The sequence below is a fragment of the Emiliania huxleyi genome, assembly GCF_000372725.1.
Source record: "Emiliania huxleyi CCMP1516 chromosome Unknown EMIHUscaffold_155, whole genome shotgun sequence".
In the NCBI taxonomy this organism is placed as follows: domain Eukaryota; phylum Haptophyta; order Isochrysidales; family Noelaerhabdaceae; genus Emiliania; species Emiliania huxleyi.
The window spans coordinates 53,200-79,781 of record NW_005201036.1 but is presented as its reverse complement, the minus strand read 5'-3'; the positions used below and the strand labels follow the sequence as shown (position 1 = coordinate 79,781).

The window sequence follows — 26,582 nt, the reverse complement described above, 5'->3', positions numbered from 1 at the left end:
CAGGGGCTAGTAGTGAGCGCGTAGTGGGGGGTGAGGGGTGAGGGGTGGTGGGTAGGGGACGAGGGGCGAGGGGTGGGGGGTGAGGGGTGGGGGGTGAGGGGTGGTGGGTGAGGGGTGGGGGGTGAGGGGTGGGGGGTGAGGGGTGAGGGGCGAGGGGCGAGGGGTGGGGGGTGAGGGGTGGGGGGTGAGGGGCGAGGGGTGGTGGGTGAGGGGTGGGGGGCGAGGGGTGAGGGGTGGGGGGTGAGGGGTGGGGGGTGAGGGGTGGGGGGTGGGGGGTGAGGGGTGGGGGGTGGAGGTCAGGGCCAGTCGGGGACAAGAGCCAGAGAGCCAACGAGAGACCGAGGTCAAGCCTAGGGGCCGTGTAGGGAAAACGAGGGAGGGGGGCTCCTTGGAGAGAGCCCAGACGAGGTGGGCCGACGGGCCGAGCTGCCGGCCTCGCCTCGCCGCCACCTGACTCACTCACACGCGGAGGGCCTCATCCTTCACCCGCCTCGCCCTCGCCCTCGCCCACCGCCCAACCCACCGTGGCGAGCGACGTCCAAGGCGGCTGCCCGTCGGCTGGCGTGCGGTAGACGGAGCCGGCGTAGATCTCGTCCGAGATGACGTGCAAATTCTCCTACGACCTCGGCCGCACCTCGGCTACATCTCGTTTTCACCTCGGCTGCACCTCGGCTGCCTCTCGGCTGCCTCTCGGCTGCACCTCGGCTGCACCTCGGCTGCACCTCGGCTGCACCTCGGCTGCACCTCGGCTGCACCTCGGCTGCACCTCGGCTGCACCTCGGCTGCACCTCGGCTGCACCTCGGCTGCACCTCGGCTGGATCTCGGCTGCACCTCGGCTGCACCTCGGCTACACCTCGGCTGCACCTCGGCTGGATCTCGGCTGCACCTCGGCTGCACCTCGGCTGCACCTCGGCTGCACCTCGGCTGCACCTCGGCCGCACCTCGGCTGCACCTCGGCTGCACCTCGGCTGCACCTCGGCTGCACCTCGGCTGGATCTCGGCTGCACCTCGGCTGCACCTCGGCTGCACCTCGGCTGCACCTCGGCTGCACCTCGGCTGCACCTCGGCTGCACCTCGGCTGCACCTCGGCTGGATCTCGGCTGCACCTCGGCTGCACCTCGGCTGCACCTCGGCTGCACCTCGGCTGGATCTCGGCTGCACCTCGGCTGCACCTCGGCTGCACCTCGGCTGCACCTCGGCTGCACCTCGGCCGCACCTCGGCTACATCTCGTTTTCACCTCGGCTGCACCTCGGCTGCCTCTCGGCTGCCTCTCGGCTGCACCTCGGCTGCACCTCGGCTGCACCTCGGCTGCACCTCGGCTGCACCTCGGCTGCACCTCGGCTGCACCTCGGCTGCACCTCGGCTGGATCTCGGCTGGATCTCGGCTGCACCTCGGCTGCACCTCGGCTGCACCTCGGCTGCACCTCGGCTGCACCTCGGCTGCACCTCGGCTGCACCTCGGCTGCACCTCGGCCGCACCTCGGCCGCACCTCGGCTGCATCTCGGCCATCTCCCGGCTGCCTCCCGGCTGCCTCTCGGCTGCCTCTCGGCCGCACATCTCGGCTGCATCTCGGCTGCCTCTCGGCCGCACATCACGGCTGCATCTCGGGGCGCATCTCGGCTGCATCTCGGTCGGGGACAGAGGGCTCTCCTTGGACTCTGCCCAGTCCCAGCACTCGGCGAGGACCTAGCAAAGGGAAGGAGGACCAGTCATGCGAGGCGAGAGGAGTGCAGACTCTCCCCCTCCCGGCCCCCGGAGCCTCTTCCGGGTAGCAGAAGCCGAGAGGGTTGTTCGGCGATGAGAGCAGAAGCACGCGGGGGGCGATGCCGCGAGACAGCGCCGACGCGTAGGCCGCCTAGGTGCGTGCGGCCGAGGTGCAGCCGAGGTGCAGCCGAGGTGCAGCCGAGATCTGGCCGAGATCTGGCCGAGATCTGGCCGAGATCTGGCCGAGATCTGGCCGAGATCTGGCCGAGATCTGGCACGGCAGGCGCAGCGAGCCTCGAGCGCGTCTGCGGTGGGGTAGTAGCCCGAAGCCTCGAAGCCGCCGCGCCGGATCGCGACGGGGAGCACCTCAAGTGCGGCGCGCGCACGCAGGTCGAACTCGAACGCCGCGTAGTACGGCCGAGGCACGAGGACGCCCTCGCCCGCGTCTGCGAGCGCAAACAGCAAATTCTCGAGGACCGCGTTGCAGCCCGCGCCGACGACGAGCTTGTCCGGGTCGATCGGGTACGAGCCGCCGCAGAGCACCCGTTCCATGTGCGCCGCGACCGCCGCACGGCACTGCGGCGTGCCGTGCGTCTGCTGGTAGAAGATGTCGGCCTGCTCAAAGAGCCCAGCGCCGCCGCCGTGCGCGTCCGAGGCGGGAGAGGCAGCGATCGACCGGATCCGTGGCACGAGCCAGTCCGATATCATCTGGTTCTCCGCGACAGACAGCTGGAGCACACCGTCGGGCCGCGACACCGCGTCGAAGGTCTCGACGCCGCGTGCATCCGACAAGTAGCGGGGCAGCAGCGCCGGGGCTTCGCGGCCACGGCGCGAGACGTGCGCCCGCAGGGAGCCATCCTCCATCGACGCGACGGCGACGGTCGAGAGGAGCCGGGCACGCGTGACGGAGAGGACGCGTCGGCCCGAGCTCACCAACATGGATATATCAAGGTTAGCCACAGAAAAAGATTTCACCCGCACCCTCGGAGACCCGTGTTTACTTTAAGGCCCTTGCCCTGCGAACGCGCACCCCCGGGGCTAGGGCTCTCTTGCCCGCAACCCGATCCCGATCATCCGGCCCGCTGGATGCGCTTCTCAGCTCACCGGCCCTGGATGTGAGGCTAATGACTGCACTCCAAGTGCTCCAAGTGCACCCGCTGGGTGCGCTTCTTAGCTCCCCGGCCCTGGATGTGAGGCTAATGACTGCACTCCAAGTGCTCCAAGTACTCGAACGTGAAGCGAGAATGGAGGGACTGCCCTTGGCTTGTCTGTTTTCTTTCTTTCTTTCTGGAGGGACTGCGAAGAGAGATAGGAAGAGGCAGGATCTCTTAACACTCCTCCTAAAGGAAGGGACGCACGCATGCAACCACAGCTCATTCTAGAATTTCTAGTGGGGAACTGTTGCTAACTTGTGTGACCGGAAGGAATGGAGACCTCGGTGCAATCGTGTGCCGTGTGCGGTACTTGTAGTATAGTAGGGTGAGAATTATGAAAAACGCCGGAATTCGGACGAGTACTCTCGCCTGCACAAATTCGATAATGGGACAAGGAGGGATGCGTCCAGGTGGCACGTCCCCTGGAGTAGAGGGGTGCGTTCGCTCCGACTCCTCGGTGACCAAACGACGAGCTGGAGAGCTGGCGACTGAACGCTACCCGAGGGTGGCTGGCGGCGATGGACGACCGAGCGGAGACGCAACGAATCGAGGAGCGGCTCCCGCAGGGAACCGACGAGTGGCTCGCGAGACCTCGGCTGTCGACGACTTCGCGAGGAGCGATCACGCCGGTGGCAATACTGCAGCCGCTGTCCGCCTTTCGGGTCCCGCGCGAGTACTGAGTAGATGGGTTTGGGGTTGGTGCATGGAGGGAGACTCGCGATGGAGACGGTGTCTCTCGCGTCGCTCCCTTCCGACCTGTTGACGCAGATCGTGCGACGGCTCGCCGTCGTGGACGTGGCTGCAGTGGACTGTGCTGCGGGTTGCTTCCATTGCCCGGCACCTGGGCAAGCCTCGTCTGCAGTGGAGCAGGCATTGCTTGCGCGAAACCCGACCGTGCGTGCTGCCTACGCCGCCGCGCCCCCATCGAGCTGGACGCAGTTCCTTCTGTGGTACGAATGGTTCGATCGGTACTGTGTTCACCAGCCCATCTCTGCAGGCGCCACGCACAATGCGTTTGTGCGCGCGGACGGCAGGTTGTTGACCTGCGGCGTGGAGGTGGGCGACGACGTGATCATGGGCCGCGAGCGCAGGTCCCCCGGTGCCCTCGGTCAGGGTAATAACGTGGCCATCATGCCCGGCCCGACGCTTGTGCCCGGTTGCACGGTACGGTTCGTGAGCGTGAGCGTGGGAGAGGGGCACACGCTCGCGTTGGCGGAATCGGGCGAGGTCTTTTCTTGCGGCAGCGACTTGCACGGCCAGCTCGGCCACGGCTCACTCGACGAAGGAGCGGCGCATGCCCTGTACGAAGCGAGATGCTCGAACGAGCTGAAGGCCCGCATTGCAGAGGCGCACCTGTCCTATGAGGAGCGGCTTGAGATGCTGGCGGGCGAACTGGCGGACGCCACTCTCGCTCGCTTCCTCTGCTCGTGGCTGAGCCCACTGCAGGGCAGGCACGGAATGGGTGCGTTCGCCCCTGGTGAGACCGCGCCCCACCAAGCGGTGTACACGCCACGCCGCATCGAAGCGCTTGCTGACGTGCGTGCCACCGCCGTTGCGGCTGGCGGCACCTCGAGCCTGATCCTGCTCCTCAACGGAGAGGTGCACTCGTGCGGTGGCGTCCTCCTGCACGGCTGGCAGCGCCGCCAGGGAGCCCCATGGCTTGGTCACGGTGCGACGTGCGAGCGGCAGGCCCTCCCAAAGCGCATCGAGGCTCTTGTGGCCGCGGGAGTTCGCGGGCGGGGCGTCTCTGCGGGCCAGAAGCATAGCCTCGTCATCGGCGCCGATGGCGACCTGTGGTCGTTTGGCTACCCGGACGCCCGCCTTGGGCGTGGCTTCATCGAGGAAGACGTGTACGAGGACGGCATTCCGTCGCCACAGCGCTACGAGGAGCTGAGCGGCGTGGGTCTTGTGCAGGGCCTCAGCGGACAGCAGGTGGCCTCGGCTTGTTCCGCGGGGCAGGACCACTCGCTCGTGCTCTGCGCAGACGGCACCTGCTGGTCGTTTGGGGTCACCTGCCCGATGGGCGCGGATGGCAGCTTGCTGTGGGGAGTCGGTCGCCTCGGCTTGGGTGCCACACCCAACGACGACCCTGGCCTGAGCTACGGCTTCGCGCCGCGTGACTTCGCGATCGCGCGGCGCATCGGTGGCTCTCTCGACGGCCGGAGGGTCATCAGCATCTCAGCAGGCGGACCGGAAGGCCACGGACTCGGCCAGAGCCTGGTGGCAACGGTAGACGGCTCCGTGTACACCTTTGGCACGGCTGCTGCACCCGGCCCTCACCCTCCGCCTTCTCAGCCAACGCAGTTCGATTCGCTGACGGCCCACTCTATCCACGTCGTCGCCGCTGGCCGCGGCCTCTGGCTTCCAGGTGCCCCTGGCACGGGCAGCTGCGGTGCGCACGCGCTTGCGGTGGACGGCGACGGCCATGTCTTTGCGTGGGGCATGGCGCTCGGCTGGGTGGCTGCTGCCGCCGACGCACAGCCGGTCAGTGTCGCACAGATGGACGATCACCACCGCGACGTGCACGAGGAGGCCGACGAGCCGGCGCACCTTCAGGCATTCCTCGAGCAGGAGCGCGCACGGCTGGGGGCGTGGGAGGAGCTCGACGCCGACGGGCGGCGGCAGCAAGGCATCACCGCGGCCTCCATCGAAAATCTCGGCGTGCACCTGCGCGCCACCGAGCAGCGGTTGGAGCACTTGCGCACTAACCCTCGGCCGCCCCCGAATCCATCCGCACACGTCGATTGGGGGCACATCATCGCTGAGCCGCAGGAGCATCCCACGCTGCAACTGCGAGTGTCATCGACCGTGCGCGGCACCCACCTGTAGTTTGAGAGCCCGTCTCCTTCCGGGGGCTTAGTTCAGCGCTCGCCTGCGAGCAGGTCTAAGGTTTGGGCAACCCTCTACTCCTACTACCCAACCCGCAACCGTTGCCGGGTGCAACCTGTCCTATACGAGAGTTGAGAGAGGAATCCCTGGGACCCTCTCTGTGGGGGTGAATCCTGCGGCGCCCGCAGCCCCCCACTTCCCACAAGACCGTCCTTGACCCCTCCTGACAGAAACATGTGTTTCTTTTTGTCGCTGTTGCGAAATGGCGTTCCACTCTGAAACCCGCGTGAGCCGCGTTGACAGAGCCTGAGTGTGGTTGGTCGCGGGTTGGTGTGCTAGGTGGTGTGGCGTGTGCGAACAGCTGTGGCAGTGCCGGGTGTAGTGCAGTGCGCAAACAGGCCCGCGGCCGCAACAAAAGCCGCCGCCGCCGACACGCGCCCCGCCTCGCCCCGATCAGCCGCCACCCCCGTGCAGCAGCTCGTGCAGCAGCACGCCCCCCGCCACGCCGACGTTGAGCGAGTCGACCAGCGCCAGCTGCTCGGCCGGCACCGCCGCCGCGGCCGTCGCCTCGCCGCGCGGCACGCGCACGACGGCGTCGCACTCGCGGAGCACGCTCGTGCGCAGGCCGCGCCCCTCCGAGCCGAGCACCAGCACCGTGTGCCTCTCCCTGTCCAGCTGCGACGGCAGCGTCGACTCCTCGAGCGCGGCTCCGGCGACCAGCCAGCCAGCCTCGCGCGCGGCGGCGAGGGTGCGGACGAGGTTGCGGCTCGAGTGGACGCGCAGCAGCTCCATCGCGCCGGCCGACGCGCGCGAGACCGCCGGCGTGAGCGGCGCCGAGTTCTTCTCCGAGACGAGCACTCCGGCCGCGCCGAGGAAGAGGGCGGACCGGAGGAGCGAGCCGAGGTTCTGCGGGTCGCTCACTTCGTCGAGGGCGAGCCAGACGGCGCGAGCCCCCTCGGAGGGCGGCGGCGGCAGCAGCGGCATCGGCTCGAAGCCCAGCGCCTCCGCCTGCAGCACCACTCCCTGGTGCGGCCGGTCCCTCGTCAGCAGGTTGAGCGAGTGCTTGTCGACGCGGCTCACCGGGAGGCCGCCCTCCGCCGCGAGCCGCTCGGCGGTGCGGACGAGGGCGGCGTCCTTGCGCTTGGCCAGCACCATCGAGTCCTGCAGCAACAGTCGCGTGGCGCTGCGACGGCCCGTCTGCAGAGCGCACAGCACCGACGAAACGCCATAGAGGTACTCGCCGCCATCATACTCGCCGCCGTCGCCGACGACTGCGGCGCCGTCGTCCACCTCGGCCCACTCGTCGTAGCCGGCCGCCGCCTCGCGGCGGTACGACACCGCACGCCCGCCGCGATCGTCGCGGCTGCGGGGCGTCGCCGGCCGCGTTGGGCCACCCGCAGCACGGCGGCGATAGGGAGCGCCGCCGCCGCCGCCGCCGCCTCTGCCAGAGTACCGGCGGGTCTGTGCCCGTGTCGACGCCAGAAGCGTGACAAGGACGAGGCCGCGCGACGCGGAGCGAGCCGTGAGCATGTGTGGGCGGCGGATGCAAGAGGGGCGGGAGGCGAGATCGACCGGCCACGCTTCGCCTGTGGGTTCGGGACTCTTACCCGCGAGGAGATCCGCGTGTGTGTGTGTACTTGTTACGTGAAAACCCGCTGGGACCCGGACGCCAGCACACACGGCTAGATTTCATGGCGGGCCGCCTAGGCCCTGGGGTCGGAGGCAGAGTCGGTGGGGGTGCCGCGCGCGGCGCGGGCTTCGCTGTCGGGGGCGTTTAGGGCGGGGTCGGGGAAGGAGGGTGGGGTCGGTCGCATTGGCGGCCGCGCGGCAGTGGCTGCGGGGGGGGCGGGAGGAGGTGGTGGCGCCGACCGCAATGGCGGCCGAGGACCCGACGTCGAGCGCCGGGCGAGATCGCGAGGGTCGAGGGTGAGCTCGAAGCCGAGGGCGGCGGCCGAGTTCTGGATGGTGAGGGCGTCGGCGGTGACGATGGCGGCGGAGATGGCGGCGGAGTGGAAGGTGTAGTGTGAGCGGGTGGACGCGCGAGAGGTGCCATACGGCGTGTGGTCAATGGACCCACTAGCGCGTGCGGTCCTCGCAAGCTGGCGGAGGACGCGATCGAGGTCGGCGGAGAATGCTCCGGTCGACTCGGTCACGAGGAGGATGACCGTGTGGCCCTTGGCGAGGGCGTCGGCATAATCGCCGTCCTTCGCTGCCACCCATCCGTCGCCGCTGACGCGGTCCAACTGCTCCTCCGTGTCCGGGTCACCCCGTTGGGGGTGGCCGAGAACGACGACGGAGAGGTGCTCCTCAGTGTTGCCAAGCGCGATGAAGTGCCCGTCGGCACGGGAGGCGGCGCCTCCGCAGCGAGCAGAGCCGTTGCCCTTTGCGCCGGAGGGGAGGAACGGAGTGTAGCACTTGAACTCCCAGCACGTGGTCGTGGGTGTGAGTATTGTGTGTGTGTGTGAGAGAGAGAGAGAGAGAGAGAGAGAGAGAGAGAGAGAGAGAGAGAGAGAGAGAGAAGGGGGTTCAACCAGGCGACGGAGGACCGTGGGCCATCGCGGGGACCAGCCCGTCCGGAGGACGCACTAGATCCGGATGGTCTTCACGCCGGTGGGAGGGACCGAGGCGTCTTGGACGCTCAGCTCTACCTTAAGCTCCTGAGGGGCGCGTGGTTGTAACCACGTAGTATGACTACAACCCACCACAGACACCCTCCCCCACTCCTCACGTGTGTTCACACCCTCACCCTCTCCTCTCTCCTCTCTCTCTCTCTCTCTCTCCTCTCTCTCCTCTTGTCTGTGCTGTCTGCCTGACTCAGGCACTCAATCTGCCGATGCGTGATTGTGTGTGGGCTGCTCCGAGGGGGCCCTCTGTGCGATCCGACGGGTAGGGGGGCTGTGCCCGGGCGGTGTCCGGTGTGTGGAGTCCCCTTCTGATCCCGCCTGGGATGTTGGGTGTGAGGTTGTGGCGGCTTCGATCCCAAGGGGGGGAGCTGATCCCACTCAATAACCAACTCTCAGGGGCAGTAGGTGGGCGAGCTTCAGGCACGCTCATCTCGATCGTCAAGACGTTGCTACGCGCGGTCTTCCGCGGGGGGAGCTGCGTCGACGGGTGCGGGACCGCGGCGCAGCCAGTGCCGTGGCGATGCCTCCGGCTGTTTGCGGCGGGCGGCTTGCTGCTCGCTGCGATGGCGAAAAACTCGTCTCGCCACACGCCAAGGGCTTATGCTCTGGCGAGACGTGAGGCGCATGCGCCCAGGAGGGGAGGGGGCATGTGTAACGACACTGCTAGAGATGCCTTTCGGGGCCCAGAGATAAAACTTCTGTGATGCCATGCGTGACCTAGTAGTGTCCCCAGCTATGGGCGTGTCCACGTTGGAGCCAGGTGTGGTGTGGGCGCGAGAATAGCTCCGCCGTTCATGGAGGCAACCGATGCGAGTCGACTGGTGTGTGTCGTCGTGGTTTCGTATCAAGAATTCTCTCTCTCTCTCTGTGTGTGTGTGTGTGGGCGCGAGAATAGCTCCGCCGTTCATGGAGGCAACCGATACGAGTCGACTGGTGTGTGTCGTCGTGGTTTCGTATCAAGAATACTCACTCACCTTCGCCTACCTATCTGCAGCCGTCACGGGGCATCCGGACGGGGCCCCATCTACCTATCATGTGAGATCGCTAAGGGGTGAATGTGAGTGGAGGGTCGGACAGCTGTTGCGTGACTGTCTCTCTGCGATTTCGGGCCCGGGGTTGTGCGTTTATGAGAGAGATTGCCAATGTGTGAGAGAGAGAGAGAGAGGAATAGTGAATCGAGTAACTGTGTGTGTCTCTTGAAGCCCTCAACATGACTCATGAGCCTCAACGCTCATCACGACGTGGGACGTGCATCGTGCACACTGCGGACGACTGCGCACTGGTATCGCTGAGCCCTGGTCTGACAGCCTGACAGCAACCCCTGCGCCCTGGACAGCGCCTGACAGTGCCCGACAGCCTGACAGCGCTGACAGCACTTTCTCCGACAGCCTGACAGCACGTATCTGACAGCCTGACAGCAGAGTCTGACAGGCGAGGTGCTCCGTCGCTGTCACGCCCTAACGTGACAGCCTGGCAGCTGCCCGACAGCCCGACAGCACACAGATCACAGTGGCCTGACACAGCACGCTCAGCAGCGCTCTGACTCACAGCCCGACAGCAGCACAGACCGTAACACAGACGTGGAGCCTCTTTCTTGTGCCCCATGAGGGTATAACAAAACCATTGCATGCAAAGACAGTCACACGTACATGCACATGTGACTGTGGTCCATGTCCATGTCCATGTCCATGTCCATCCTGTCCATGTCCATGTCTCCCATGTCCAGGTCCATGTAGTCATGTGTCTCTCTCTCATCCATGCACAACAAAACAAACAGTCTGCACGTCTCGCGCGCGCGTGAACAGGGCTCCAGGCCCCAAATGACGTGTGAGTGTTAGAGTTGTTTGGTATTGCTAAAAATCTCTCTCTCTCTGACTCCATGCACAACCTACACCTACGACCTACCTACCTACCTACCTACCTATAGGCGGGACATACAGACCCCCTAGACGGCAAGGAGCCCGAACCCTGACTGCGAGAGGGCCAAAAGTGAAATGCAACTTGCGGTGCCATCCAAAGCGACTCACATCTCACGCGGCGAGGTCTCTCAAGTCGTCCAGCGCCTCGTCGAACCGCCCGGGGTCAAAATCGCGAACGCACAGGTAGACCTCGGCCGACTCGCGGCGCGAGGCCTTGGGCTTGAGCGTCGACACCTTGCCGAAGCGCCGCGCCGCCTTGACCAGCGCGTGGTGGTCCGCCCCCTGCAGCGCCTTGGCGAGCACGGCGCCGCCCGGCCGCAGCACGCGGCGCGCGAGCGCCAGCACGTCGACCAGGATCGAGACTAGCCTCGCGTGGTCGCAAAACAGAAGGCCCGAGCGCGCTGGCGAGATGTCGGAGAGGACGAGGTCGACGGGCAAGCCTCCGAGCCGGCCGAGCACAGCAGCCTGCGCCGCGGAGCACCCGACCGAGCCGCGCACGACCGTGCAGCCCTCGAGCGGCTCCATCGGCAGCTCGTCGAGTGCCACGACCGCCATGCGATGCCGCAGCACCACCTGCGTCCACGAGCCCGGCGCCGCGCCGAGGTCCAGCGCCACGCCGCCCTCTCGCAGCAGCCGCTTCTTGGCGTCCATCTCGAGCAGCTTGAAGGCCGCGCGTGAGCGGTAGCCGAGCCGCGCCGCCTCGCGCACGTAAGGGTCGCGCTGCTGGCGCTGCCGCCAAGCCGCGCCCGCGTGCAGCAGTCTCCGCAGGCACGGGCGACACGGCTCGGCGGCGGCGCCGCGCAAGAGCGAGGGCCTGATCATCACGGCTGTTCAGTGGAGGCTTAGACTAGGGGACAGGCCGCAATCGATTTCTTCTTCGTGGGATTCCCTCTTTAGAAATTTAGAAAATTAGAAAATCTACCCTAAAAACAAGAAAATCTACCCTTATAAGTCTCTCGTGTCCGCGCCGACGCTCTTGGTTTAACCGTAGAACGTCCCAGCCGAAATCCGCCCGCCACGATCGATCAGTCCACAATCGTCGGCCCGCAGCGACCCGCAGCGATGGATGCCGCCGCCCCCCCGGCCCCTGCGGCTGACGCGCCGATGCACGACCGGCCTCCGTCGGATGGCTCTCCGGCCTCTCCGGCCGCTGACGCGGCCGCCCATGCTGCTGCCGATCCGGTCCCTCTCACGCTCAGCGATATCCGCACAAGCTACGACAACTTCGAGGTCGCCGGCTTTGGCCAGGTGCAGCCACCACCTGCTTGCCTCCATGTTCACGCTTCGCGCCCCTTCCCCCCCTCTGACGCCGCCGTATGACCGTAGGTGAGGGGCACGACTACCCGCCTGGAAGGCGCTCTCATCAGCAAGTCACCCAGGCACCAACTCCTGGGCGTTTACGCTTGACTACGAAACCATGCAGTGGATGCAGCTCGATCAAAACGGCGACGCCAACAGCTGGTCCCTGGGCGAGTTCCTCGCCCAGGATGAGGTGCGAGTCATGATGCTCGACCCAGCGTGCACCAAGTCGCTCACATTCCGTGAGTTCGTCAACGGGCTCTCCAAGTCGACGGCGATCTCGAACTCCGACAACTGGACCGGTGCACCAGCCGCGTAGGACGATGGCTCCCTCGACGACATCCCTTCATCGACGGACGCCTTCACCGCCGCCGGCCCTGGGCCATCCATCGCGGCCTCCGACTGGCTGCCGCAGGTCACACCCTATCTATCTTCCTTAGGCACGGAGCCCTACTTTGGCAAAAACCAAAAGGCAAATTGCCCCACTTTGGATCCTGCGTCTCTCACTGCCCGAACAACAGAGGCGGGTACCGCCGCAGGTCCCCCACTAGTTGTAGTTCGGGAAAAGTGAAATGAGCCCACGGCTCTACTAGTGTAGCCAAACGTCAGATCGACTGGACGAGTACAGGACGGACCGACTGGATGGATCGGACCTGGACTCGCGCGACAGCTTCTGGCTCAGCTCTTCTCGCATTCTTCTATGGCAACCAAAACGATCACGTATCTTCAGGCCGAGGGCGACGCCAATGAGCGCTTCGCGGCACGCGGCGCGCACAACCTGCTCCTCGAAGGCGAGGCACAGCGCCAGGCGTTCCTGGGATCCATCGCCGGTGTCTCGCTGGTGGATGGGATCAAGGAACTGGAGTGGCCGGTTCTCGCGGAGGTGGTCATGCCGTTCGTCACCCTCGCGCCGGACGCGTGGGAATCGGGTTACGGCGCGGTGTACATCGACGAGGACGCATGGTCCCGTTGGGCTGAAGCCATGTCAACGCTGATTGCAGACATGGGCAAAGCCGCATGGACCAAGGCATACGAGGAGATCATGAAGAGGCTGGAGGCAGCGAGTGAGGACATCAAGCAAAAGATGCACCTGCGCCTGGCAGACCTAGTGCCAGTGCAGCCGGAGGTGCACTACGCGGAGGAGGGAAACGCTGCCCAGAGGGCTGCTGCAGCCGCAAAGAACAAGGCTGCGCAGGATCGGGCGTTTTTGAAGGAGCTCAAGCTGGGAGATCTCGCGGGATCTGACGGGCGACTCGCATTCTACGCGCGGGCGGCGACAGCGGTGGGAAGCCACGTGACAGTCTCCTCGCGGGATGCAAAGTCGTTCATGAAGGCGGTGCGGGCCATCCGCAGTGCCGCAGAGTCCAAGATGGGCGAGGACCTCGATTCCGAGGAGGTTGCACTCGCCTTCAAGGGCATGCTGACGGTGGATCCCGTCATGCCGGTCCTAATGAATCTTACCAAGACGGCGGGCGGTCCGGCCGCGCGGATCAACCTTCGGCGCATGGCGTGGGTGTGGAGCGGGGATCGGCCGGTGGGGGAAGCTGAGCTTGCCCCGCTGCTAAAGGAAAACTTCCACGCTGCGCTTGCATGCTTCGACGCGGTCCGGGCTATGGTGGGCTCGGCGGCGGACGGCTCGTCGCTCCCGGCCGACGTCGGGCGCGTGTACTCGTCGGTGTCGACAGTGGCCATGCGCGTCGGAGTGCTCAAGAACGGAGACCATCTTGGGCCCGCATCGCTGAAGGAGTTGGAGCACAAGATGAAGCACTTGCGCGGCACGCTCGAGGGAGGTCGGTACACGGCAAAGTCCATGTCCGAGCGATGCGACGAAGTGGTGTGCATGCTCCATGCCGTGGCCCGCAACGCGGCGATGCACCTTCCCGCGGGCGCGGTTGGGGGCGCCGGGACCGCAACAGAAACCGACAGGCTGGGCGCCAAGCCGGGCGCGTTCCGCGTATGGCTCGCGTGCGCTCTGCTGGCGGCGGGCGCAACGCCGGAGCAGATCATGGCTCTGCTGCGCTGGTCGTCGGAGGAGGCGAGGCGGCTGTACGCGCGCATCGGCGAGCGAGTTCAGATCTCGCTGCTCGACGCCGCGGTCGATGCGAATTTCGAGACGGTGCGCTCGCACACGCTCTTGGCGGCGACCGCAACCGGCGGGGCGGGGTCGAGAGTGGGCGAGGCGAGCGCGGCGGCGGCGCGGGCGGTAGACGAGGCCATGGAGCTCGTCGGACGCGCGCACGCCTTCATCGGAGCGCTGCCTAGCCCGGAGGCGCTGCCGAGCATCGACGATGACAACGACGTCCGGAGGGTGAGCGAGGCCGTGACCGCGCTGAGGTCGGAGGCGGCGAAAGCGGATCGAGCGCTCGAGCTGGACGACGGGGCGGAGGAGCCCGATGACGAGCCAGCGTCACACTAGGACCAGGGGTAGGGCACGGCGCCTGCCTCAGTGCGGCGCTGGTACGACACCAGCGTCACACTAGGATCGGAGGTTGGCATGGTGCCTACCTCAGCGCGGCCTCTTTCGGAAAGCAGCGCAGCTGCCTCTTTCGGAAAGCAGCGTTGCTGCCTCTTTCGGAAAGCAGCGCAGCTGCCTCTTTCGGAAAGCAGCGTTGCTGCCCCTTTCGGAAAGCAGCGCAGCTGCCTCTTTCGGAAAGCAGCGTGGCTGCCTCTTTCGGAAAGCAGCGCAGCGGCCTCTTTCGGAAAGCAGCGTGGCTGCCTCTTTCGGAAAGCAGCACGGCTGCCTCTTTCGGAAAGCAGGACCGATGTGTCAGCACCGCACGAGTACGCGCTCAGGCGCCGAATGTGTTAAGGTGCGACACAGTGAGCCGCAGCCCGGAAGCTGTGTGCCGTGCCCGGGGGTTGGGGACTGACTGAGGGGGGACTCGTCATGATTTCGTGCGGAGCACGAGGTAGTGTAGCTCGAGGAGAGCTATCTACTATTGATGCCATGTGATGGCGTGACGCCGAGGGGCGTGGAATATGGGCCTGTACTGGTGCGCGGAGCGCGACAGGCCCGTAATGGAAAAAGGGGGGCGCTCGCTCGAGGGAGCGAGTCGCAATAATCCCGCGCGAAGGCGCGCGGGCCACGACCCACCCACCCAGTAGGGACATGCAAGGATGCCGGAGCGCGGGAGTCGCGAGGCGTCACGCAAGCACCGGAAGGGATATGCACGCGCCAACGCCCGTCCAGGACGGACGGAGGCGTTAGGACAACGCAACCCTAACCCGTAGCCAAATTGGCACTCGGGCGTGTGCGCGCGTGGACACTACTCCTTGCTGTATGTCCCTACGGCATATTAAGATGCCGATAAATGCCTCAAGAGCCGAGTGGGGGCCGGAAAGCCCAACACTCCCTCGCCAGGAAGCATCGCAACACAAAGAGCTACGTGAAATGAGCCCACGGCTCTACTAGTGTAGCCAAACGTCAGATCGACTGGACGAGTACAGGACGGACCGACTGGATGGATCGGACCTGGACTCGCGCGACAGCTTCTGGCTCAGCTCTTCTCGCATTCTTCTACCCACCACCATCCCCTTATCTCCTCCAATGTCTGAGCAGTCGAAGCCAAGGCAAGCTGCTCAACTTGAGGGGACGAGGCCAGCATTAGCAGTAGTGTTGCTAGCTAGCCGTGGGGGATATGCACGCGCCAACGCCCGTCCAGGACGGACGGAGGCGTTAGGACAACGCAACCCTAACCCGTAGCCAAATTGGCACTCGGGCGTGTGCGCGCGTGGACACTACTCCTTGCTGTATGTCCCTACGGCATATTAAGATGCCGATAAATGCCTCAAGAGCCGAGTGGGGGCCGGAAAGCCCAACACTCCCTCGCCAGGAAGCATCGCAACACAAAGAGCTACTGCGTCCTCGGTTGATGACTGCCGCGCTTCTCGCACTTCGTGCACCAAACCCCACGATGTTGATTTGCCAACAATATACCTAAAACCCCACGATGTCTCGGACGGTGCTCCTCCTCCTCCTCCTCGCCCGCGCTCGCGGGGCGCTCGTCCCGCCACCGCGAGTGGTGATGAAGTTTGGCGGGTCGAGCGTGCGGGACGCCGAGCGGATCGCGGAGGTTGCGTCTCTGGTCCGGGCGCAGATGGTCGAGCACAGCGTGCAGCCTTGCCTCGTATGCTCCGCCATGGGGAAGACGACCAACGGGCTTCTCGCCGCCGCGGACCGTGCGATCGACGAGGGCACGGTCGACCTCTCGACCGTCCGTGCGCTCCACGTCGAGACGCTCGACGCACTCAGCATCTCCGGCACCGATGCGAGCGAGGTCGTGGAGCTCCTCGACAAGTGCGAACGGACGTTGGAGGGCGTCGCGCTGCTGGGTGAGCTCTCGCCGCGCACGCGCGACCTGGTAGTCTCGTATGGCGAACGGTTGAGTGGTCGAGTCGTCGCAGCGACGCTGCGGCGGCAGGGCGTGCGAGCCAAGCAGCTCGAGGCGTGGGACGTGGGCGTCGTGACGACCGACGAGTTTGGCGAGGCGACTCCGCTCGACCAGTCGTGGGAGGGTATCGCGGCGAGCCTCCTGCCGGTGATGGAGGAGGGGACAGTCCCAGTCGTCACCGGCTTCATCGGCAAACCTCGGGGCCGGCGGCTCGCGGGCCACTGGGTCACGTCCCGAACAGCCCTCGTGCGGACTTCGCCTCCATAGGCAAGGACCTGCAGGGACGGGTCACGACTCTCGGGAGAGGAGGGTCCGAGATATCTGAGACATGGCCGGTATAGAGCCCTCGGGAGGGCCTGGCCCCCTCGCCGCCCCGCGCCTCGCGAGCACCTCGTCACAGCCGCCGCTACAACCAGGTCCGACCTGACCGCCTCGCTCCTCGGCGCCGCCGCCGGCTTCGACGAGGTTCAGGTGTGGAAGGACGTGGACGGCATCCTGACGGCAGACACCCGCGCCGACTGCGGGCGGCAGCGTGCACGCGTGCATGACACGTCCACGGCACGTCCACTGTCAGGCGGACCCGCGCATCTGCCCTGCGGCGGCGCCCGTCGCACGAGTCACGTTTGACGAGGCGGCCGAGCTCGCCTACTTCGGAGCACAGGTGCTGCACCCGCTCGCGATGCAGCCGTGTCGCCGCGCCGGCGTGCCGTTCCGGGCAGCAAGCTCTCTGGTGCTCTGCGGGCCGGCGGGAGGGCAGGTCGCTGGACGCGCCCTTGGCACGGCCTCTAGGTCAAAAACTCGTACAACCCGGCGGCGGAGGGGACGCTGATCAGCGCCGACGGGTCGGCTTGCTCCGAGACGCGCCTTGTCTCGGCCATCACCTCGAAGAACGGCGCGCGGCTCCGCGGGGAGGAGCAAGGTCAACTTGGCCTGGACACTTCCCGGACGGGTCCTCGACGTGCTTCGCAGGTGTTCAGCTGGTCGACATCGAGTCGACTCGCATGCTCGGCGCGCGCCGCGCTTCCTCGCGCGCTCTTTCCCCGCCTTTCCCCGAGCCTTCTCGGAGCCTTTCCCGGAGCCTTCTCGCCGCCTCTCCGCAGGCGCGTACGGCTTCCTCGCGCGTGTGTTCGCCGCGTTTGACCGCTGGCGCATCTCGATCGACGTCATCGCCTCGAGTGAGGTCTCTGTCTCGCTCACCCTCAACAAGAACCAGCTCCTCGAGCGGCGCTCCATCAGCGCGCTCGAGCAGTCGCCCGGCGCCGAGCGGTCCGAGGAGCGAGGACTCTCGGAGCTCTCTCGGAGCTCTCTCGGAGCCTTCCTGCAGGCGTCGAGCGGTCCGAGGCGCTCGTCGGGCTGATGGCGGACCTCGAGCAAGTGGCCAACGTGCGCGTCTCGGGCGGCCACTCCATCGTCACCCTCATCGCGAACGTCGGCTGCTCGTCCGCCGTCGTCTCCGCCGTCTGCGCGGCGATGGACCGGCTCGGCATCCCGGTGCAGATGATCTCGCAGGGCGCGTCCAAGGTCAACATCTCGATCGTGGTGCCCGAGGAGCGCGCCGTCGAGGCGGTGCAGGAGCTGCACCGCCACTTTTTCGAGCAGCCCCCGGATTGCGCCGGCGCCAGCTGACAACCTCACAGGCCGCGCTGCCGCAGCCGGCCAGCCGGTCGGGTCTGGGCTCTGGCGGAATCGGGTTGTTGACTCGTTCGCCCGCTCAAAGCATTGGGCGTAGACTACGACCGTGGCGGGTCGCACGGACCTCTTCCAATGTGTATCTCTCACCGGGGGGTTTATTTTAGTTAACATGTAATATCTCACAGCTCACACGAGACAAATCACACTGAGCCCCGCTGGTCTGACAGACTGACAGCAAACCCCGGACAGCGCCTGACAGTGCCCGACAGCCTGACAGCGCTGACAGCACTTTCTCTGACAGTCTGACAGCACGTATCTGACAGCCTGACAGCAGAGCCTGACAGGCGAGGTGACCCGTCGCTGTCAGGCCCTAACGTGACAGCCTGACAGCTGCCTGACAGCCCGACGACAGCACACAGTGGCCTGACACGTGACAGCAGCGCTGACAGCCTGACAGCAGCACAGACCGTACACAGACCCCGTAGAGCCTCTTTCTTGTGCCCCATGAGGGTATAACAAAATTACATGCAAAGACATGTGAGTGTGGTCCATGTCCATGTAGTCATGGGATGGTCATGGGTCTCTCTTTCAACCCTCCCGCCCCACCTCTGCGGACCCCTCTCCAGCACCGGCGGCTGTGCTACTACAAATGAAGCTACCAGCTAGCCTTCTGGGGCCCTACAGTCATATGCCTACGGCGTCTGGGTGGGGATGGCCGCCGCCGTCTGTGCCGCCGCCGCCGCCTGTGCCTCTGCGCCGCCATCTGCGCTCCCAAGGCGGCCGCCGCCGCCGGCGTGATCACGCGCCGTGTAGGAGGAGAGGCTGAGAGTATGTGTAGTAGAGTCCTGCTGGTCTCCTCTTGATAGTGTCATAAGTGTGGCTGGTGTGTGTCAGAGCCTGACAGCACCCCGACAGCACCACCTGACAGCACCTGACAGCAACAGCCCAACGTCTAACAGCAGCAGCAGCCTGACAGCTCTGACAGCTCCGACAGCGTCTGACAGCAACACCCGACAGCTCCGACAGCACCCGACAGCTACAGATCACCTCGCCTGTGTGTCAGACACGCACCCGACAGCACCTGACAGCACTGACAGCACCTGACAGCTAGTCTGACAGAGGCACCTGACAGTGCCTGACAGTGCCCGACAGCCCGACAGATCACCTGACAGCACCTGACAGCCTGACAGCCAGGGCTCAGACAAATCACAAAAAAACAAAAAGTCACACGCAGGCCACGAGCGCCGTTGCCGGGGGCCGCGCAGGTTTTCACCGCGGTCGTTCTCTTACTTCTTTGTGTACGATATATATGATATATAACACCGCTGTGCATGTGCGGTCGGAGCGTAGCGAGAATCGCGCGAATCACAAAAAAGTCCGCTTTGCAAGAATTTTACACGCACAAGCTCGCTTGGCCTTGGGTAAATTCGATCTTGGGAGAGCGTGCACACCACTCACGCCTGTCTAGTGGAGCGACGGGATCGCGCCGGCCGGGGAGCGGAGGAGACAGCACACCCCGGCTACCTGCGCTAGCGGCCGCTGGCGGCCATGAGAAGTCCATTTCAGTCACCCATCAATCACCTGCCCGGCCTCGCAAAGATTGCTCCAAGAGCGCTGGCGAGGGAGGGCATCTCCACGTCTGAAAGGGCAAAACTCGCACCAAACGCGGTGAGGGAGCGCGCCGAGGCCAACGCGCCAGCGCCGCCCTTGTTGCGGCGGGCAGAGGCGGGCAAGCTCCAGGACCCGGCTCGGCGCGCCGCCAGCAACGCCTCCGCCTCGTCGATGGCGCGGATGACGGCGGGCGCGAGGGTCACCCGCGGCAGTTGCTGCCACAGCCCGGGCACGACGAGGTTGAAGTCGTCGATCCGTGCGTTGAGCTCGGCGCACCGCTCCTCAAACTCGGCCAGCGCCACCTCCCATCGATGACACAACACGTCATCCCACTCATCCCACTCGCCCTCTTCTGGCCCCTCGGCACCGGCAGCTTTTGTCGCCGCGGCGGCGTCCGCTGCGGCGCTGCGTACCGCGGTGGCAGCCGCGCGGGCGCTGCGAACCTCAACCTCTCTCGCCGCAGCCGCCGCCCGACGAGCCGCCGCCACGTCGAGCCGCGAGGAGCCACGCGACTCGGCTTGCACCCGCCTCAGACGCGCCTTTGCCCGCCGCGCCACCTCTGCCGCCTCAGCCGCTGCCGCCGCGCCCCTCGCCGCCGCCACCCGCCGCGCCGCCCTCCTCCCTGCCGCCTCGGCAAACGCCGGTGTTGCGCCGGCGGATTCGTCATAATGCTCGTCCACCACTTGGATGTAGGCAATCGCGAGCTGCCTGCGCGAGGCCGCGAGGCCGTGCCGAATCTCCTTCCTCAGCTCGATCCAAGCGGGGGCGCAGCCGGCCTGCTTGAGGATCCGATTGGCGGTAGTCTCGCCAGCAAGCACCTCGAAGACGTTCTCCGATTGCTGCCGCAACGGCTTGCCCGCATTTTCCAGGTCATCAAAGAGGCCCTCGCGCACCGCCCTGTTGATTGCACGCTCGACGTGTGAGCCAGCCTCGTCGCCAAAGGCGGCGTGGCCTCCGCCCTGCCCCGACCGCTCCGCGTGCACAGCGGCCTCGGCGACAGCGTCTTTGGGCAGCAGGTACGAGACGGCCGACTGGAAGGCAGACTCGGCGCGCCGGACCTGGGCGTCCCTCGCTCTCGCGCCGAGCGTGGCCTCTCTGCTCTCGTGCTCAAGGTAGCGGCGGGAGGAGGCGCGCGAGAGAGATGAACAGAGGCGGCGGTGGACAGGCTGCAGCGATTGGAGGCCCCGGCGGTGGCGGACGGGCATAGACCAATCCATGCTGGGACGTACGCACACTCCGCCTGGAGCACTTGAGCACTTGAGCACTTGATAGTGTAGGTATTGTTGGCAAATCAAGACACAGAGCTCACACAGAATCACAGCGGGAGGAAAGCGGCGAGTCGCAATTCCAGGGGTCGTTGTGGCGGGCCACCCTGTCCAGAGAGGCATGGATGCCAATCTGGGGTCTCTCGACCGAGTCTATGAGCCCTGGCCGCCTCCCGATCTTGGTGGTAAGGCCGCAGCCGAACAGGGCGACGGAGATGGCGCGGGAGAGTACGGGTGTTCCAGGGGATCACGACACGCACCGACCCTTCACGAACCGAAAGGCTGCACCCGGGGGAGGCACAGTAATCCGGGCACGTGTTGGGCGCCCCATTCCGTTTAGGGCTAGGTCGGCTCAGGGCCCCGTCCACTTCCCTCCCACTTGGCGCGTGATGATGAGGAGATGCCACCCAGGCCAGCCAGGGCAAGGGCGGAGGGCGAGAGCGGAGAGCGGAGGGCTGGGCGGAGGCAAGGGCGGGCGGAGGGCGAGGATTTTTTTTTGTGTGTGTGTTTCGTTGGCCGAAGCCTCGTTGGCCGAAGCCTCGGCCAACGAGGCTTGATAGGGTCGATTCCGCATGGTACGGGACCCCTCGATAAAGACGACAACAGGCAGGCGCCCAAGGGTGGGCGACGGCTTACACACAATATAAAAGTTTTTTTTTCGCTTCTCGGTCGCGACCATGTCGGTCGCGACCAGTCGCGACCATGTCCTCGAGTGACGAGGAGGAGCAGGCCAACGAGCTGCTCGTGCTGCAGTCCGTGTACGGCGACAATGTCCTAGTCGGCGATAGCGTTACCGACAACGACGGCGCAGCCCTTTCCGCCTTCAGCGTGGATGTTGAGGTGGCTCTTGAAACGCGAGTGAGCCTCCAGGTGGAGCTGGGTGATCACGAGCCACCTGTCTCGGAGGCGTCCAGCAAGGCCGTGGCGGGATTCACCTCTTTCGTGCGCGATCCTCGTGAGCTGGTGAACGCTCAGACCGAGGCAGCCGCCGGCGTGCAGGCAGTCCTGCCAACGCGCTCGAAGAGTGGGCGCTCTCTCGTCGCGACGGCGCGCTTCCTTCCGCCACTCCATCTTGCTTTGGTACTACCGCGCGACTACCCTTCCAGTTCGCCGCCGCGCTTCACTCTTTCTGCACTGTGGCTTGATGTCGAACAGCTCAGCTTGTGTGCGAAGGCACTCGATAAGCTGTGGGAAGACATGGCAGGCAATGGCGTGGTCTTCTCGTGGGTGGAATGGCTGAAGCACGAGGCGATGGCTCTTCTTGGCTTGGATGGCAATGGCTATGACGGCAGCGATCTCGAAGGCGGTGCGCCGTGCCTCACGCTTCGGCCACACGGTGTTAAGAGTGCACCCGCAGCAGAAAATATCGACGGCTGCGGCGGCGGCAGTGGCAGCAATGGCGGCAGCCTGGATGATGTTCGGGTGGTGGCCGAGTGCGAGTCGCCGAACGAGGCGCTCGTGGCGATCCTCCAATACGCCTTCGAGGAGGAGCAGCGTGCCTTTGCACTCGAGGTGCACACGTGCCCGATCTGCATGGATGAGGTCCCTGGCATGGCGTGCGTCGCGGGCGTGGCGGCCGGCTGTGAGCACGCTGTATGCCGGCAGTGCCTCCGCGTGATGATTGAGACAGCCGTCGACTCGGCTACCATCGACGGCATCCGCTGCCCCATGCCCGAGTGCCGTTCTGAGCTGCCAGCGGCGCTCATCGCGCAGCTGGTGCCGTCGGAGACACAGTGCAAATGGGAAGGCTTGCGGAAGGAGCAGCTGCTTGCAGCGCTGCCTGGGCTGTGCTACTGCCCGCGATGCGACCCCGCGTCCGCCCAGTACAGGCACTCGGGGCGACCTCTGCTGAAGGGCACCCTGTGCAAGTTCTGGGAGGCAGGTGCTTGCGCGGCTGGCAGCCGCTGCAAATTCGCCCATGGCGAATCTGAGCTGGTGCTGCCGCCGCAGGCAGTGCCGTGCCTGCCTGTCGACGACTCGGACCTTTGCATTTGCCCCGAGTGCGACTTCAACTTCTGTGCGGCGTGCTACGATCCGTATCACCCGGGGAGCGAGTGCGCGAGCCTAGAGGCCAGGACGGCCTACCTCGCCGCAAGGGCGGCTCGGATGGTGGGACAGGCTGCCTCCTCCTCTTCCCATTCGAGCTCCCGCGCGGCTGTGCACGCGAAGCTAGCCGAGCTCAAAACCCTCGAGGTGATCAAGAGGACGGCCAAGCAGTGCCCGAGCTGCAGGGCTGCCATTGAGCGGACCGAGGGGTGCAACCACATGCAGTGCCGCTTCTGCGCCGCCCACTTTTGCTGGAGCTGCGGCCAGATCATCGGGAGCGCCAATCCGTACGATCACTTTCGCAGCGGCGGCTGCGTCGTCTTTCCGACGGAAGCTCCCCGGCGTGGTGGCGCTGGGCCGCTGCGTCTGACTGCAGCTCAGCGCCGTGAGGATCGGCTCGCCCGCCAGCTGCTCAACCAGCAGCGTGGCGGCCAGAACCTCGAGCGCCTCCAGCACCAGCTCGCGCTGCGTGGGAAGCGCTGCCCGACCTGTGGCGCCGTCAACCACAAGGAGGACAACTCAAACCATATCCGCTGCCACCACTGCCGCGGCAGCTTCTGCTTCCTCTGCCGCGCCGATCTTCGCCGTGGCATGCGCGGCCACTTTACGTCGACGCACCCGCAGCACTCCCCTCTGGATGAAGGAGGTATTGCGGAGGCTCTCGCTGACCTCGATCTCGCCGTGGATGTCATATAACATACAGCGTGTCGTTGTTCGGAGTTCGCGTGGTTGGCGTGGCCAGAGGCCGGGCATGCTGGGTGGTTTTTGGTCAGGCCGTGTATGTGCTGGAATCGGTCATCCCTGTACATCCTCGGTCCACACACCACAGTGTGCCACTCGGTGCGGCGCGGTCGGTTGCGGCTTGGCGCCTGCGTGTTGTCACATGAGACATGCACATACATGCACATGCACATGCACATGCACATGCACACATGGACATGCACATGCACATGCCACATGCACACGCACACATGCACATGCACATGCACATGCTACATATGTGCATGTGCAAAGCTCGAAGCTGCCGCCGCGCGTCTGTGTCAGTCTGTGATGCCACTCCCCAGGGGCTGGACTAGGCGAGGACGCGACCTCTAACAGCGTCAGTGCACATTTGCTACCCGCTATGAGCGCAGTTTCGCAGCGCCCACAGAGCTGAGTTGCATGCACTAATATAAAAAACCATAAACGGCGGCCGTGAGGCGTGAGCGACCCGGGGTCCGGCCCTGCGGCCGGGCGTGGCGTCGGGGGCTCGGGGCGGGCGCCGCACACCGCGCCCGGAGGCGGCGCAGCGGGCGCGCGGTGTGATGTCTCGTGAGTGGATTGCCACAGTGCAACACGCGAGCACAAGCGCTCCACACAACACCAATCACCAAACAGCTCAGCACCGACACGGCGACGGGACATCATCGTCTCCAGTCCGAATCGAGTGTCTCCCTTCTCCGTTCTCCCCTGCGGATTTGCATGCCAAACGATAATCACGCGCGTCACACTTCCTGCGTGGACCGCTCCGCCTTGCTGGACAGCACCGGCGATGCGAACTGTTGGACGCGACGGAGCTGCTCATCGTCGGCGAGCAGCTGCTGAGGCGGCACGTTGTGGACGACGGAAGCAATGATGAGGGAGGAGCTCTCGAGCTTCTCGATTGGGTTGATGCTCTCGGCTACGAGAGTCTCCATCACGCTGTCGGCGAAGACGTGCGTTGCGCCGACGATGACGTGCAGGCTCGCGTCGTCCAGCTGCAGGGCGCCCGAGCGCGTGAGCGCGTCGAGCAGGTCGAAGGCCCTCTGCCGCTCGAGTTGCGGGCTCAACGAGATTACCTTTGGCGGCGCAAGCAGCCCCTGCTGCTTCGTCAACCACCAGCACGAGTGGTATACGTAACATATGTCGTCAACCTTGATGGACGTCGGTCGGATGGCGCCCAGCGGGTCGAGCGTGGTGTACTGCGCCTCGAGCAAGGCGGGCACCCTTGAGAAGTCGAACGCGCTCTCCGCGGTGTCGTCGGCCAGGTTCGTTGCCCGGCGCCTCGGCTCCTCTTGCTGCGCCTTCTTTTCTGCTGACGGAGACTTTGGGGGTTCGGGAGGGGGAGGCGATGGAGGAGGTGGCGACGGAGGAGGCGGACGAGGGGGAGGCGGATATTCCTTGGAGGAACGGGATGCCGCGGCGTCAAAAGCTGCCTGCTCTTCCTTCTTCTCCTCCTCCTTCTCTCGGGGCGGCGGCGGGAGTGGGGGGGGCGGTGAGGGTGTGGGAGGTGAGGGGGGTGGTGGTGAGGCTGGCGGTGGCGAGGGCGGCGGTGGTGAGGGTGGCGGTGGCGAGGGCGGTGGTGGCGAGGGAGACGGCGGCGAGGGCGGTGGTGGCAAGGGAGGCGGTGGCGAGGGCGGTGGTGGCGAGGGAGACGGCGGCGAGGGCGGTGGTGGTGAGGGTGAGGCGCTCCGACTGCGACAACCTGAGGAGAGCGCAGCAGGCTGCTAAACGCGATATCAAAGCGGCTGAGCGGATGGCCGACCAGGCAAATCATGCAGCTCGAGCTGAGTGTGAGTGGCGTATCGGCGAGATGCGGGCCAAGATGCAGGCCGAGCTGCGCGAGCAGCTCGACGCGCTGCAGATTTCGATGGACGGAGGCAGAGGCGAGGCGCGCTGATGCCGAAGAGGCGGAGAGGTCAAGGCTGTACGACAAGATGGAGGGGATTATGCGCACGCGTGAGGGGTTGATAAACGCACTCGCAGAGGCGCAGCGCAAGCGCGAACATAGTGATTGTTAAGAGATATACGTAGCGTTACAGTCGTACGGTCGTCGACCCTCCCACCGTGTGGGCCGCCCGGACCCCGGAGAGCGCTGCGCGTGCAGACAGCGCTGGGCGAGCATTGGAGAGGCCAGCCCCCGGCTTCTGAGCATGTCGCGAGTGCTGAGTCTCTGCCTGCCTGGTAGCTGGGTGCGGTGGGGGACTCCCTGGTGGCTTTTGGTTACAAATTTACTGATTTACGGATTTACGGATCCACCCCCCTCCCTCCCCGTCCCGCGGCCCGGCCGTGAGACGCCGATCCGGGAATCAAGTTGGTGCCGGTGAGTGAGTGCGATTCGGTGTGTGCCAACCGCGACGTCGTGATATCGACCACATATATTGTTATTTTCCTTACCGCTCTCAAAAGTATATTACCTCGCCCCACAGACTCTGGCACAGCGCGTTTACCTTCATCTCTTATGCAATTGATATCGACACCGATGTCGGTGTGCGAATTGACGAGGCCTCTCGCTCGCGTGTCCGCCTCGTTCACGACACGCGCATCGCCAATCGGGCGCTGGAGGGCCGCTCTCGCCAGCCCCCGCGCCAAAGCGGGATCGCACGTGGCTAAATCCCACTTTAACGGCCAAGGCAGCCGGCCGAGCATCGGAGAGGCTGGCCGGGCGAAGCGCGCTCACTTCGCCGCCGCAGCCTTCCCGCCCCCGTCGCCACTCGCCTCGGATCGAGAGCGCGGCGGCCGGCTCCCGTCGCCGCGCCCGCGCCCCTTGCTGCCCCGTCCCTCCCCCCGCCCCTCCGCGCCTCGCCCGCCAGCCCTCCCCGCGCGCGGGCCTATAGGAAGGCTCCGAGAAGCTTCCGAGAAGGCTCCTGTGCCGGCTGCCTCTAGCCCGCGCGATGGCCACCGGCCGGAGCCCCGCCTGGGTAGCGCTCGGTGAAGGTTTTCAGCTCCTCGATCCGCACCGGCTTGCCTGTTCACGGGGCGAGCCTGTGAAGAGACGCCGTCCAGCCCCGCCCTTCCACCGGCTCCGGCATCCGGCTTGCCCTCGAGGGTGAAGATATCGGGCTTCTCTTCGAAGCTCTTGAGGGCGAAGCTCGCGGCGGCCTGCGAAGTGAAGGTGACCATGGCGTTGCCTGCCGGCAAGTCGGGAGGGGAAGGGGGTGAGCAGGGAAGCCGGGGACATCGGAGCCGGCATCTGCGGCTGCCCGGGGTCCCGGCAGCTGATGCCTCTTGACCTCTCCGAACTGCGCGAAGAAGGGGCTCACCTTGGCAGCGTCCTGGATCGCCGAAGGCACCTGCCGGGGGGGAAAAAAAAAGGGGGGGGGGGGGGGGGGTTTCCACCTCCGGGGGGCGGCCACCCCCTCAAAGG

At 65.6% G+C, this 26,582-nt stretch overlaps 10 protein-coding genes across 10 annotated transcripts in view; 4 read left to right on the top strand and 6 right to left on the bottom strand.

The window, feature by feature from the left end:
- The window catches only part of EMIHUDRAFT_467730 (hypothetical protein), a gene marked incomplete at its 5' end in the record, with an annotated part of 4,319 nt that extends 1,673 nt beyond the window's left edge, over window positions 1-2,646 (bottom strand). Inside the window, 2 exons of the mRNA XM_005786018.1 lie at window positions 1,643-1,689; window positions 2,140-2,646. Of these exons, the coding sequence (XP_005786075.1) occupies window positions 1,643-1,689; window positions 2,140-2,646 (554 nt within the window). The remainder of the gene's footprint in view (window positions 1-1,642; window positions 1,690-2,139) is intronic.
- A 935-nt stretch (window positions 2,647-3,581) lies between these two features.
- EMIHUDRAFT_229363 (hypothetical protein) lies at window positions 3,582-5,690 on the top strand (the record flags this gene model as incomplete). Its single annotated transcript, XM_005786017.1, has 1 exon — window positions 3,582-5,690. One exon carries the CDS (start codon window positions 3,582-3,584, stop codon window positions 5,688-5,690), a length of 2,109 nt encoding a protein of 702 aa, XP_005786074.1.
- A 471-nt stretch (window positions 5,691-6,161) lies between these two features.
- EMIHUDRAFT_54726 (rRNA methyltransferase) lies at window positions 6,162-6,944 on the bottom strand (the record flags this gene model as incomplete). The annotated part of the gene is made up of 1 exon (XM_005786016.1): window positions 6,162-6,944. A coding segment is annotated over one exon (783 nt), but the record flags the coding sequence as incomplete, so codon positions are not given.
- A 3,454-nt stretch (window positions 6,945-10,398) lies between these two features.
- On the bottom strand, window positions 10,399-10,971 carry EMIHUDRAFT_45129 (ribosomal RNA large subunit methyltransferase; the record flags this gene model as incomplete). The annotated part of the gene is made up of 1 exon (XM_005786015.1): window positions 10,399-10,971. A coding segment is annotated over one exon (573 nt), but the record flags the coding sequence as incomplete, so codon positions are not given.
- A 366-nt stretch (window positions 10,972-11,337) lies between these two features.
- Window positions 11,338-13,948, top strand: EMIHUDRAFT_111634 (hypothetical protein; the record flags this gene model as incomplete). The annotated part of the gene is made up of 4 exons (XM_005786014.1): window positions 11,338-11,481; window positions 11,588-11,834; window positions 11,973-12,071; window positions 12,324-13,948. The coding sequence occupies 4 exons, from the start codon at window positions 11,338-11,340 to the stop codon at window positions 13,946-13,948; spliced, it is 2,115 nt and encodes a 704-aa protein (XP_005786071.1).
- A 1,534-nt stretch (window positions 13,949-15,482) lies between these two features.
- Window positions 15,483-17,549, top strand: EMIHUDRAFT_71644 (hypothetical protein; the record flags this gene model as incomplete). The annotated part of the gene is made up of 7 exons (XM_005786013.1): window positions 15,483-16,148; window positions 16,205-16,233; window positions 16,340-16,463; window positions 16,498-16,653; window positions 16,713-16,842; window positions 17,024-17,171; window positions 17,237-17,549. 7 exons carry the CDS (start codon window positions 15,483-15,485, stop codon window positions 17,547-17,549), a joined length of 1,566 nt encoding a protein of 521 aa, XP_005786070.1.
- A 1,583-nt stretch (window positions 17,550-19,132) lies between these two features.
- EMIHUDRAFT_229357 (hypothetical protein) lies at window positions 19,133-20,383 on the bottom strand (the record flags this gene model as incomplete). Its single annotated transcript, XM_005786012.1, has 2 exons — window positions 19,133-19,571; window positions 19,806-20,383. 2 exons carry the CDS (start codon window positions 20,381-20,383, stop codon window positions 19,133-19,135), a joined length of 1,017 nt encoding a protein of 338 aa, XP_005786069.1.
- Window positions 20,384-21,133: 750 nt separating this feature from the next.
- On the top strand, window positions 21,134-23,173 carry EMIHUDRAFT_111632 (hypothetical protein; the record flags this gene model as incomplete). Its single annotated transcript, XM_005786011.1, has 2 exons — window positions 21,134-21,737; window positions 21,789-23,173. 2 exons carry the CDS (start codon window positions 21,134-21,136, stop codon window positions 23,171-23,173), a joined length of 1,989 nt encoding a protein of 662 aa, XP_005786068.1.
- A 788-nt stretch (window positions 23,174-23,961) lies between these two features.
- On the bottom strand, window positions 23,962-24,992 carry EMIHUDRAFT_229355 (hypothetical protein; the record flags this gene model as incomplete). Its single annotated transcript, XM_005786010.1, has 2 exons — window positions 23,962-24,522; window positions 24,921-24,992. 2 exons carry the CDS (start codon window positions 24,990-24,992, stop codon window positions 23,962-23,964), a joined length of 633 nt encoding a protein of 210 aa, XP_005786067.1.
- An 899-nt stretch (window positions 24,993-25,891) lies between these two features.
- The window catches only part of EMIHUDRAFT_111631 (hypothetical protein), a gene marked incomplete at both ends in the record, with an annotated part of 2,025 nt that continues 1,334 nt past the window's right edge, over window positions 25,892-26,582 (bottom strand). The window contains 4 exons of the mRNA XM_005786009.1: window positions 25,892-26,046; window positions 26,118-26,183; window positions 26,236-26,346; window positions 26,479-26,508. Of these exons, the coding sequence (XP_005786066.1) occupies window positions 25,892-26,046; window positions 26,118-26,183; window positions 26,236-26,346; window positions 26,479-26,508 (362 nt within the window). The remainder of the gene's footprint in view (window positions 26,047-26,117; window positions 26,184-26,235; window positions 26,347-26,478; window positions 26,509-26,582) is intronic.